Source organism: Hypanus sabinus, chromosome 2, assembly GCF_030144855.1.
Source record: "Hypanus sabinus isolate sHypSab1 chromosome 2, sHypSab1.hap1, whole genome shotgun sequence".
In the NCBI taxonomy this organism is placed as follows: Eukaryota; Metazoa; Chordata; class Chondrichthyes; order Myliobatiformes; family Dasyatidae; genus Hypanus; species Hypanus sabinus.
In genome coordinates, this window is record NC_082707.1 from 31,779,081 (window position 1) to 31,793,129 (window position 14,049).

At 40.0% G+C, this 14,049-nt stretch overlaps 1 protein-coding gene across 4 annotated transcripts in view; it reads right to left on the reverse strand.

Moving 5' to 3' along the window:
• rhbdd1 (rhomboid domain containing 1) overlaps window positions 1–14,049 on the reverse strand; it is a 90,267-nt gene that overhangs the window by 24,779 nt on the left and 51,439 nt on the right. For all 4 annotated transcript variants that reach the window (XM_059943721.1, XM_059943734.1, XM_059943730.1 and 1 more), the window contains one exon: window positions 13,440–13,559. In XM_059943721.1, coding sequence (XP_059799704.1) covers window positions 13,440–13,559 — 120 coding nt within the window. The remainder of the gene's footprint in view (window positions 1–13,439; window positions 13,560–14,049) is intronic.

The following is a 14,049-nucleotide window of genomic DNA, read 5'->3' on the forward strand; positions in this document are numbered from 1 at the left end:
ATGAATTTGAAGAAATTCAGCAGTAATTCACCACAGACGTACAAATTTCTAGAGATGTATGGTGGAGAACATTCTGACTGGTTGCATCACAGCCTGATATGAAGGCTGTAATGCACGGGATCGGAGGCTGCAGAGAGTTGCGGACTTAGCCAGCTCCATCACGGGCGCAAATCCAACTCACTGTAGCAAACATCTTCAGAGTCGGTGCCTCAAGGTGGTGACACGTCCTCTTCTCATGCTACTGAGGTACAAGAGCCTGAAGACCCACACTCAACTATTCAGATACAGTTTCTTCCCCTCCACCATCAGATTTCTGAGTGATTCATGAGTACTATTTGTTACTCCTTTTTTGTACGTTTTTATTTGGTAATATAACTATATAACAATTACAGCACGGAAACAGGCCATCTCGGCCCTTCTAGTCCGTGCCGAATGCTTACTCTCACCTAGTCCCACCAACCTGCACTCAGCCCATAACCCTCCATTCCTTTCCTGTCCATATACCTATCCAATTTTAAAAAATATGACAATATCAAACCTGCCTCTACCACTTCTACTGGAAGCTCATTCCACACAGCTACCACTCTCTGAATAAAGAAGTTCCCCCTCGTGTTACCCCTAAACTTCTGCCCCTTAACTCTCAATTCATGTCCTCTTGTTTGAATCTCCCCTACTCTCAATGGAAAAAGCCTATCCACGTCAACTCTATCTATCTCTCTCTCTCTCATAATTTAAAATACTTCTATCAAGTCCCCCCTCAACCTTCTACGTTCCAAAGAATAAAGACCTAACTTGTTCAACCTTTCTCTGTAACCTAGGTGCTGAAACTCAGGTAACATTCTAGTAAACTTCCTCTGTACTCTCTGTACTAATTCATAGTAATTTTATGTCTTTACAGTGTACTGCTAAGGCAAAACAACAAATTTATGTCAGTGGTAATAAATCTGACTCTTGATTCTGAGTAACAGCAACAGGTTTGAACACACGTTATGTGGAGCTTTCACAGTCAGCAGTAAAAACTGACGAAATTTTCTATTAAATAATTAAAGATATTTTCTTTTAAGGCTTTCTCTTGGGTGGAGAATGAACTACAGTCCTCCAGTTTTGCTAATTCTGAAGCAAGTAATGAAACCAATGTGGGATCTGTAGATTTGGCATTAAGTGCAAATGGAAGTGTAAGTGGAGGAGCAAGATGAAAAAGGCTGCATTCCCCATGCTGTTTCAACTGTTATTCCGTCTACTTCTGTTGAAGAGATTCAGAGCTCCCAATGATACTATAGATATCCTTTGAACTTTTGAATTGATCACCGATTTCTCAAGTCAGTAAGAAAGTTATTCTGAGAGGTTATGGCAACATCGTTGCTTTTCCATTTATCCATTGTTGATCTTGCAGTACGATGTTGGATCAGGAGTTGTGTTGTGTTATGCCTCTGGTTGACATGGTCTGCCCAAGTAATTGAGCCTTAATGCTGGGAGGTTCATCTTGGAGAAGAGTCTGAAATTAGTTCACGACCCTGCCATCTTTCTGAAGCTTATAGGAGGAAGAGGCTTACTCTTCAGGATAAATTGTAAGGTTTGAGGGGATCTTAGTCTCGACCTTTGAACAACTTCCCCACCCCCTCAGATATGAAAGGAGATAAATTTCATTGTTGATGTTTGCCTTCACTATTCCCAGAGATAATGAGTTATATTTGTCAGCATTCTGACATGGATCTTTGTGTCAGCATAAATGATTGTTCAGGCAGCAAGCTGCTTCCATACAGCATGAAAACCAGACAAAGGCAAATCGTAATCCTATCACCCATTAGCTTTCTTGAAGGTCATGATTACGGCATCTCTAAAATGATGGAATTTTTACTGGGCCTCAGTCTTCAGGTATCGGCGGAGCTGTTTATTTATCCTGGTGGAACTTCCAGTCCATGAATGACTGGTGTATGATTTTAATTAGCTCTTGGATTTCTTAGTCATTCTGGTTCTTCTTAGTGGGGAAGCCCGAGGTCTCTGCATAGGTGCTAATTATGTTGAGACTTCAAGTAGTCAATACACTAAATACTCTATAATTTCTGCTGGTTGCAAATCAACAGCTTTCCTGTAAGGTGCCATTTAAGAAAGGCCATGTTTCTGGATGTCAAAATTCTCAAGGACAAATAGACAAAGTGGAAATCTGTAGATGTTGGAAATCCAAGCAAGACACAAAATGCTGGAGGAACTCAGCAGGCCAGGCAGCATCTAAGGAATGAGTACAGTTGACCACAAGAGTACAAATATATGTAACCTCAGTCATGATATTATTAAGGACGTATTACTAACACAGCTGGGAAACAACACAAACTTTACAATGGTTAGAATGTGAAAGGTACCAGAGGAGCCAATGTAAACAACAGACACATTCAATAAGAGGGTGAGGGAGAAAAGAGGAATATGTTAATAGGGGTTGAAGGGGACGTGTGAAAGACTGCATTGAGTCTAAATATCTGAATCAACCAATTAGATTGACTGTTGGGTTTCCAAGCTGAAAATATTTTCCAACTATGTTTAGAGAAAAATACAGTACAAAAGTAGAGAGGGAATCAAAAGTAGAGAGAAATATATAGAAAAGCAGCAACATTAAGACAGCACAAAAAAGTAATCAGGTACGACATTTATCTGATTCACAGTACTTAGTTAAAGTATTGCACAGATGTAAAGTTTATTTTTGTGGCATGTTAAATCATAAAACAAAAGGCTGTTTTAGGGCTAAGTTTTACAAGATCTCACTCCTTTCGTCATGTCTAGATTTACTTAAGTATTTTGGAGAGTCAGACATGAAGAACCACTAACTAACTTACAGCACTTCTGTGAAAACTAAGATGCAAAATTGCTGTGAAGAATCTGAGTTTTAGTACACAATGAATTTGTTTTTGTGTATGCCATACTTATACAATCATTGACAAACGGTGGAAAGGCCACTTGCTTATGTAAGAAAGGAATTTATTGAAATGCCCCCAAAACTGTATTTTACTCCTTGTACTTGGGGCAGCACAGTAGTATAGTGGTTAGCACACTTTGCAGTGCCACATCTTACATCAATTCCCACTGCTACCTGTAAGGAATTTATATGTTCTCTCCATGACCATGCGGGTTTCCTCCCATATTTCAAAAATGTATGCTTAGGGTTGATGAGTTGTGGGTATGCTATGTTGGTGCTGGAAATGTGGTGACATTTGTGGGCATGCACAACACAATTCTCGCTGATTTGATTTGACGATAATGATACATTTCACTCTATGTCTCAATGTATATGTGACAAATGAAGTGAAATTTTAATGCCAGTGAGAACTCATAATAAGGCCAATCTTCTAGGATGAAAATTGCTACTTGATATCTGGACAATGTTGTCTATAGAAAGACACAGCTATATCTCCCACCCCTGTACTGCAGAAAACCATTAAGAATTGCAGTACAACAAAGCAATGAAGAAGCAGTGAAAAGGAAATCCATGAACACCTTTTGGACTATTTGATTACTTTCATAACTTATAAATGGAACAGAAAAACCAACAAAAGGTGGTGGAAAAAGTTCAATCCATTACAGGTAAAGCCATTCCACCAATGAGCATACCTACAAGGAACGTTGTCACAAGAAAGCAGCATCTAACATCAAGGAACCCCACCATCCAGGCCAGGCTCTCTTCTCACTGCTGCCACAAGGAAGGAGGTACAGGAACCACAAGTCCCACACTACCAGGTTCAAGAACAGTTGTTACCCTGTGACCATCAGGCTCCTGAACCAGTGTGAATAAACTTCACTCAACACTGAACTGATTCCACACCAACAGACTCACTTTCAAGGACTCTACAACTCATGTTCTTAATATTATTTATTATTAATATTCATCTATATGCACAGTTGTCTTCTTTTGCATTTTGGGTGAGTATCAGTTTTGTGTGTAGTTTTCCATTGAAACTATTGTATTTATTTGTTCTACTGTGAATGCCTACAAGAAAATGAATGGCAGGGTTGTATATGGTGACATATATGTACTTAGATAAATTTATTTTGAACTTTATAGTAATTCTCATGCTTTGCACTGTAATGCTGCGACAAAACAACAAATTTTACAACATATGTCAGTAATAATAAACTTGATTCTGCGTCTGCAAAGCCAGTTTCATACTCGGCACTTAGTTCATGGGAGAGTGCAGCTTTCCCCATATTTACACTCCCAAAAACTTGGCTCCTTTATTCCTGCTGGCAGGCTCTTAAACCAATTGAATCAAAACTTGCCCAGCAGTAACATCAACAGTTCATTTTAAATGATGAATGCATAATTAAATAACTGCAATGTTGTTAATGTTGATTAACAGCTACTTCAAAGAAAACTGGAACAAGCTGAGTTGCTGGTAGGTAGGAAGCCTTTCTATCTCGCCAGTATTTAAAGCTGTTTCTTTATGCAATTTGCACTGACAGTTCCTAATGTGCAATCTCCTGTAGTCACTACTACTATAGAAAGCAAAGCAACCAGAAGAAAGATTTGATTTAAGTAGGTCTTTCCTACTGCCATGACCCTTACTGCAGCCAGAAAATATCTGTGGCATCAGCAGCACTGCAATTTATCCACTTTTAAATTTCTTAAGCGCCAGTACTTCCACCTCTTTAATTGTCATAGGTTCCATAACTTCTTTACTTGTTTCCCACACCTTACACAATTTAATATCCTTCTTAGTGAATACCGACGAGAAGAAATTATTCAAAATCTCTCCCATCTCCCTCGGCTCCACACATAGCTGACCACCCTAATTCTCTAAGGGACCAATTCTATCCCTCACTATCCTCTTGCTTTTAATATAACTGTAGAAACCTTTCGGATTTACTTTCACCTTATTTGCCAAACCAACCACGTATCTTCTTTTAGCTTTTCTAATCTCTTTCTTAAGATTCCTTTTACATTCTTTATACTCCTCGAGCAATTCCTTTACTCCATGCTGCCTATATCTATTGTAGACATCCCTCTTTTTCTGAACCAAATTTCTAATATCCCTTGAAAACCATGGTGCTCTCAAACCTTTAACCTTTCCTTTCACCGTAACAGGAACATAAAGATTCTGTACCCTCATAATTTCACCCTTAAATGACCTCCATTTCTCTATTACATCCTTCCCATAAAACAACTTGACCCAATCCACTCTCTCTAAATCCCTTCGCATCTCCTCAAAGTTAGCCTTTCTCCAATCAAAAATCTCAACTCTAGGTCCAGTCCTGTCCTTCTCCATAATTATATTGAAGCTAATGCTATTGTGATCACTGGACCCAAAGTGCTCCCCAACACATACATCTGTCAGCTGACCTATCGCATTCCCTAACAGGAGATCCAACACTGTCCCATCTCTAGTCGGTACTTCTATGTATTGTTGCAAAAAACTATCCTGCACACATTTCACAAACTCTAAACCATCCAGCCCTTTTACAGAATGAGCTTCCCAATCTACGTGTGGAAAATTAAAATCTCCCACAATCATCACCTTGTGTTTACTACAAATATCTGCTATCTCCTTACACATTTGCTCTTCCAACTCACGCTCCCCATTAGGTGGCCTATAAAACACTCCTATCAGTGTTGCTACACCTTTCCCATTCCTCAATTCCACCCAAATAGCCTCCCTAGAGGAGCTCTCTAATCTATCCTTCCAAAGCACCGTCATAAGATTTTCTCAGACAAGCAATGCAACACCTCCTCCTCTGGCCCCTCCTACTCTATCACATCTGAAGCAACTAAATCCAGGAATATTTAATTGCCAATCACACCCTTCCTGCAACCATGTTTCACTAATAGCTACAATTCCAGGTAGCAATCCACGCTCTAAGCTCATCCACCTTTCTTACAATGCTCCTAGCATTAAAATAGATACATTTAAGATACTCTCCACCCCCTCCTCTCTTTTCATCCCTAACAATACATTCAAATTTATTATCCTTTTCTTTCTTCTCCCCTACATCTTTGGGCTGAGCGCATCCCTTCTCCATCACCTGCCTTTCCTCCCTCACACACTGTCTACTTACTTGCTCTACTGGTGAACTAACCTCCTCTCCCATAGTTTCCTCAAATTGATTCCCGCCCCCCCATCTTATTAGTTTAAAGTCTGCCCTGTAGCCCTAGCAAACCTCCCCGCTAGGATATTGGTCCCCCCAGGATTCAAGTGTAACCCGTCCTTCTTGAACAGGTCACGCCTGCCTCAGAAGAGGTCCCAATGATCCAGAAACTTGAACCCCTGCCTCCTGCTCCAATCCCTCAGCCACACATTCATCCTCCACCTAATTCCATTCCTACTCTCACTGTCACGTGGCACAGGCAGTAATCCCGAGATTACTACCTTTGCAGTCCTTCTTCTTAACTGCCTTCCTAACTCCCTATACTCTCGTTTCAGGACCTCTTCCCCTTTCCTACCTATGTCATTGGTACCTATATGTACCACGACATCTGGCTCCTCACCCTCCCACTTCAGGATATCTTGGACGCGATCAGAAACGTCCCGAACCCTGGCACCAGGGAGGCAAACTACCATCCGGGACTCCCGATCACCTCCACAGAACCACCTGTCTGAACCCCTGACTATCGAGTCCCCTATTACTATGGTCCTCTTTCTTCTATCCCTACCCTTCTGAGCTACAGGGCCGTCCTCTGTGCCGGAGGCCCGGCCACTATCACTTCCTCCAGGTAGGCTGTCCCCCCCAACAGTACTCAAACATGAGTACTTATTGTCAAGGGGTACAGCCACCGGGGTACTCTCTAGTACCTGCCTCTTCCCCTTCCTGACCGTGACCCACCTATCTGCCTCCCGTGGCCCCGGAGTGACCACCTACCTGTAACTCCTCTCTATCACCTCCTCACTCTCTCTGACCAGGCGAAGGTCATCGAGCTGCAGCTCCAGTTCCCTAACTCGGTCCCTCAGGAGCTGCAGTTCGGCGCACCTGGCGCAGATGTGGACATCTGGGAGGCTCGGAGACTCCAGGATCTCCCACATCCGACACTGAGAACAACAAGCTGCCCTCACACTCATACTTCCCGAATAACTGAAAATAACAAGGAGAACTAAAAGATAAGCCTACTGTGCCCTCTTCCGCCTAAAGCCCTCTGAGCCCAAGCCCTACACTCTGCTCCCGGCTCACTCCACTGCCCGCTTCTTAAGGCTGCTTTCTTTTTTATATCTTCCCTCCTTCCCAGGCCTCCCTCGCGCACCTGCGCAGTCCCGCCTCTCAGAACTCCAATCTGAGAAGCATTTTGAAAATGGCCGCCGCCGCACTTCTTGTCAAAGCCTCGTTGTCTTCTTCCAAAAGAGAACTACCTCACTCTTTCTCTCCTTTTTATATCTTCCCTCCTTCCCAGGCCTCCTTCGCGCGCCTACGCAGTCCCGCCTCTCAGAACTCTGATCTGAGAAGCAATTTGAAAATGGCCGCCGCCGCATTTCTCAAAGCCTCACTGTCTTCTTCCAACAACTTAACAGAAAATGAGCTGAGAAAGGCAAATTGTGTGCAGGAAAAGGAGGGGAAGGAAAACCAGATGAAGAGGATAAAGAGTAAAAAATATCTTACAATATTTTTTTAAGTAGGAATTAGATGGTGCACATTAACAGTTTCACCACTAGTCCACAGAGGAAGAGTAGAATGGTAGAAACAAAATCCTCATCATTAAGCAAACTCTGTGCACTATCAAACAGGAGGCTTAACAGAACTTAATTCAAATTTAGGAAAAACATGCAGCAATTTCCTGAAAACTTTTTGGATACAGAAATTTGCAAGATGCTGGATTTGTGGAGGAGAGTAATGCAAATAATGCAGAGATCTGCAGTGACTCACGATTCATGAGATTATTTCTTCCTCTCCCAAAATCCTAGACAATTTTGCACTCAAGTCACAGTGTAAGCATTTTAAACCTGCCATTATTTTTCCAAAAAAACCTGACTGACTGCTCAAACCATTTCCTAAATTAGCTTTCCTTTGATGCTATGACCCTAGCATTTGGTATCCTAGACAAATTGCCCTGACTAGCTTGTGAAGCAGTTATAGTTCGATGTAGTCAGATGGAAGAGCCACAAATAACACAAGATGGCAAAACACCAAAATCTGTTCAGTAATTTGCAAACTCAGCTAATCTAAAGCACAGAACGACCTCTCCTTGTAGAAAATAAAGATGCTGCTGTTGCTATAAGCCAAGATGCAGATGCAGAAACCTGAGCCAATGATCAACAATGTTCTGCACATTTAGACTTGGTGTTACTGTATTTGAATTAAAACTACTATGAAATAGGGATCTCACCAATTCCCACTTAATAGAATATCAAACATTTGTGTTCAATTCTATTATAAGCAGAAACAAGATCAAACTGATCAAAATAAGTTGCACAGAAGTACATTGCTAAAGTAGTAGGTATATCATAGAATAATAACTGATATTATGAAAATCATATATCAAGGCTGGGTTGAGGATTGATTCTTGTAGACTAGATATAGAAAAGTGTTCTGGAAAAAGAATATACATTGGGAATTCTTTTGTTGCTGGTGTTGGAGATTCTGCTGGAGCTATGAAATTAAGGATAGCGGGTATTAATTAAAATGAGAAAATCTGTTTATAATTTAACTTCAACTGCTATATTGAGGCTATGGGACACTGATTCTGTACCATTGAAACTATGAAGGAAAAGACAACAAATGGATGCTATTATTAATTGGAGGTCAATTAAAATTTCAGGAAATGATGAGAAAAGACATGAAGTGGTCACCTCCTGAATTAATGTATTGTTAAAGGCACATCCCTATCACTTAATGTACAGTTCAGTTCAGATCTGTCTGTCACTAAACATTCTGGCTAGTTGTATATTTAAGGAGCCATCCCTTACTGCAAAAAAGAGGTATATTTTGGTGTCTGGAGTTTCTGGTCAGGGGTTTTTGGACGAGCCACTAACATTTGAATAGTCAAAGTAGTTCTGCTGGTTGGGATTAGCTACCATTGTAAATACGCAACTCTTTTACAAAGTTACTTGTCTACATTTAACATGTAGAAGAAGATAATTATAGCCATTGGAACTGTAGTTAATCACTTACTGTTATCTACGTCCTTAAAAAAGCAAAATAATGTGTGGGGAAAGAACTAGACTCTCCCAAGATCTGTTGCACTGATCTAACTTTAGCATCTCTTTCGTGAGTTGGTTCACAGTTACAACAGCTGCCTAGGTAAGAACAATTCTATTTTGATGTTATAATGAGGACAAATAAAGAACACAGAATGTTCGTCAGAGTTGAGAAGAGATAACATATGACAAAGGAAACAGGAAAGCACATGCTGACATAGGAGCAGATGCAAGAAAGACTCTAGAATCAATGGAAAACACTAGCCCATACAGAGAAAGACTAAAGATCTAATGAACTATTATTATGATTGGAGTATGTGCTTTATATGGAGTAGCTGAAGACCGGGTGTCCTGTTTCAAGGAAACTTGAGCTGCAGGAAAATGGCTACAAAGTAATATTCCCACAGACACTCTTCCTGGAGACGTGATGGAAATCCCTTTAGAAATTAAATAGATTAGACATGCCAAACAACTATTAAAAATCATTTGGAACAGGGACTAAATCCCAACATCTGAAAATGAAAAATTTTAGTTCAATTTAAATTAGAAAGAGATTGGTCAGCAGATTAGCATAAATACCCTACAACTCTTAATGATTAGAGAAGATGGGCCTGGTCTGAACTATAAGCAAATGCTAGGCCCACACCAGTGGAGCTAATTTAACTACACTCTGAAATGCCTTTGGAATGTTGCGGTAGTAATGAAGGAAAGATGTAATTGTTTAAGAATCATAATCTTTATAATGCAGTAAACCTTGATCTGCATGGCCTAACAAGTTGCTCATACATGAATCAACAATAATCAGGTTAGTCTGGAACAGAGTTCTCAACAAGGACATAGATCACAAAGCTTTCAATTTGATTTTTTAAAAATATGTTTCTGGAAGTATGCTCAACAGAAAATCTTTAACACTTTTCTGCTGAATTATACTTACAGTCCAAATCCTGCAAATGAACTTGACCACTTAAGTTTCCATATCAGGAATAATGTTCAGTGTCAGCAACCTAAGGGTTTCTACGTGTATCTGCCTCTATCCCAAGACAGGCATTCCAAGCACCCACCAATCTTTTTGTAAAGAAACTTACCTCTGACATCCTCCTATACTTTTCTCCAATCACCTTAAAATTAAGCAGCAGCGGAATATTTAATACAATTCCTTTGCAAGGTTTTCTTCACTCAAGAGAGAAATAGGAATTCAGAGTCTGAGCTGCTAAACTGTTTCACGTCCAGTAAACTTGTCTACATTCACTCCTTCCTCAGATTTGCTTCTCACAATTGCCCATCCAACATATAGATTTATCCAAGCCTATCTTTTGAATTCCACTCCTACATTACAGTAGGTATTTCTTCAAATGCAAATTTTCCCCTCTCATTTTCCTGCCAGCCTTTCCCTCCAATCAGCATTTCACAAGGACTGTTTTTAGATTCTTAAAATAAAAAAAACACTAAGGAAGTCTAGAATTATTAAAATTGAAACATCCAAAGTTGCCCAGTACTTTGGGGTCTCTCTCCTGGAAACACTAATATACATGCATGTGGAAAGGAGCAATGATTTGGTGCTTCTTCTATTCCAGATACGTAGGAACACAAATATTTTGTTTTCCATGCTACAGCTCCTCAGCCTGAAAGATATCAGAAACAAATTCCCTAGAGGAAAAAATAAGCTGCACAGTCTTTAATAATTAAAAAACTGCAGTTATTCTACTCTGAAAATAGAGATAAAGATTTTCTTCCAGGTAAGTTGATAAATATATTCACAAATGGAAAACAAAGGGAAGGGCATTTGGAGGGATTTCACCAGTAAAATGAGCTAATGCACACATCCATCAACTGGCGTTCACTAATGCAGATGAGAATTTTTCAAAAACTCTTAGAGCCCCCAAATTTTATGGGGAAAAAATGCAAGTCACAGTACACTATTTGAATCCATAGCCATCTGTACGTCACATTTAAAAAATATTATTTCTCCAAATTATTTAGAATGATTAATTATCGAGTTGCAATATTCATTTGTTGCAAAATTAGCATTATAAATCAATTATAAGAATGCTAAACTATAAAGAATATACAAAGTGTAGTTAAAATCAAAATTAAGGTAATAAAGAAGAGACACAAGCGACTGCAGTTGCTAGAAACGAGCAATAAACAACGTGCTAGAGGAACTGAGCTGGTCTTGCAGAGGAAAGAAATTGTTGATGTTTTCGATCAAACACTAGCAGGACTGAGAAAGGAGAGGCACAGAGAGAAGAGGGGGAGAGGGGGTTAATAGATTATTGAGACTAATGAATACAATAAAACTCATCACTAGGATAGCAAGCTGCAGAAGGTTGTAAAAATAGTCAGCTCCATCTTGGGGATTAGCCTACAAAGTTCCCAGAACATCTTTAGGGAGTGGTGTTTCAGAAAGGCAGCGTCCATTATTAAGGACCTCTAGCATCCAGGGCATGCCCTTTTCTCACTGAATCTTTGGACGTTACCTCAGTTTTTTAAAAATATACAGTATTCTGTTTTTGCACACCTTTTAAAAATCTATTCAATGTACGGAATTGATTTACTTGTTTATTAATTATTATTTTTACTTTTTTTCCCCCTCTCTGCAGGCTTATGTATTGCATTGAACTACTGCTGCTAAATTAACAAATTTCACATCACATGCCGCTGATAATAAACCTGACTCTGTTTCTGATTCTGATTACTGTTTACCTGTGCTGTGCACTTCACATGCACTTTGAATTGTAACTTATTTGTGGGAATATTTTGTTTTTTGTGCTGTACGTGATGCAGGTGTTGTAGGTGCAATGTGGTTCGGAGGAATCTTGTTTTGTTTGGTTGTCCAGTCAGATGACAACACACTTGAACTTGAAAGGATCCTAAGGTGATTGGTGGACTTGAGGAGGACGACAGCCAGGTAGTGACAGGTTGCGGAGGTGATTGTGGATGGAGATGGAAGACTGTGGTAGGTGACAAAGATGAACATAATGGAATTTAAAGCATTAAAAAGATCCTATTCATATGCAACTTCAGAGACATAATTCTGAAATAACTGAATCTTCCTCAAAAAGGATAAGAGAGTGGTGGCAATAGAAAATACTGCAAATGCTATGGTAAGAGCAATTACAACAGAAAACCGAGCAAAGAAAATACGAGGTACTGTCCAGTGCTGTACGTTTAACATGTGATGATTAGGTTGGATTTGTTCAGTGATGACAGGCTTAAAAAGTGTGAAACACGTACTCCATTTACGGAACAAATATCCTGCATTTAAATAGTCAAGGCAATTCAATAAAATATATGAAAACCCGTAATTTTTCTGTGGTTTATAAAGAAACAACGTGATGTCATAAATATCTGTAGTCTGCAATGTTGATGTCTTACGCCATAATGGTCCTTTGGCAAGTACGATGTTGTGGGAATAACAGAGACATGGCTTCAAGCGGACAGGGCCTGGGAAATGAATATTCAAGGATATACATCTTATCGAAAGGACAGACTGACTGGCAGAGGGGGTGGGGTGGCTCTGTTGGTGACGAATGATATTCAGTCCCTTGCGAAGGGGGACATAGAATCAGGGGATGTAGAGTCAGTATGCATAGAACTGAGAAATTCTAAGGGTAGAAAGACCCTAATGGGAGTTATCTACAGCCCCCAAACAGCAGTCTGGATGTAGGGTGTAAGTTGAATGAAGAGTTAAAATTGGCATGTCACAAAGGTAATGATGATACAGTTGTCATGGAGGATTTCAACATGCAGGTAGACTGGGAGAATCAGAATGGTACTGGACCCCAAGAAAGGGAGTTTGTGGAGTGTCTCTGAGATGGATTCTTAGAACGGCTTGTACTGGAGCCTACCAGGAAGAAGGCAATTCTAGATTTAGTGCTGAGCAATGAACCAGATTTGATCAGGGACCTCGAGGTAAAGGAACCATTAGGAGATAGTGACCATAATATGATATGTTTTAACCTACAATTTGAGAAGGAGAAGGGAAAATCGAACAAACCCCAATGTGTTCACCAATTTACATGACTGGGGTTTGATCTCAATTTATGATATTTTCACACTGAATGCATATACTGTGATAAAATATGTATACCTGCCTGGACATGCCCCTCTGCTGACTGCTCCTGTGGCTCCTCCCACAGACCCTGGTATAAAGGCGATTGGAGGCACTGCTCCCCCCTCAGTCTCCGAGATGCTGTGCTCCGTTTTGCTGCTAATAAAAGCCTATCGTTCGCCTCCCATCTCCGAGAGTTATTGATGGTGCATCATATACATAAACAAATTACAGCACAAGAGTCTGCATGATATGAAAAGCTAAGTAAAACAACCAAAGCATACCATGGTTATTCAGACTTGCCCAAATCGCTGCGTCCAATTGTTCCGCTTCAGTCATTCCTCCTGTGAAGCCTGTCCTATCATATGAGGTATCGTAGCTGGAAGAACTATACCCAGAGTAACCTACAGTGTACAAAGACAACTTATAGTTAACCACACTGATACAGGGAAAATAAGTACAGTGAGTAAACTAAAAGATTCCATCTCCCACAATACAGCATTTATTTGTTTGTTTTCAAGGATGCAAAGGTAGTAACAAAAAGAGCATTCAGTATCCCTCCCTACTTGATTTTGAGGTGATGATAAGCCACCTCCTTGAACAACATTACTGGATAGGGAGTTCCAGGATCTACAATCTTTAATGATGGAAGACCATGTCCTCATGTCAAGATGGTACTGATGCTGTGAATCTAGATCACTATTCTAGATCAGTAGTAAAGTGATCAGGCAGAAGGTAATTGTTAAACCACACAAGTCTAATAGCAAAAACAGGTAGAAATGATGTTCTGAAGATTATTAACTTTAATGTGAGTGTAACAGTTGAGGCAGATAAGCTTAGAACCTGGTTAGTACATAGAACTACAATGTTATTGCTTTTATATAAATTTGTTTG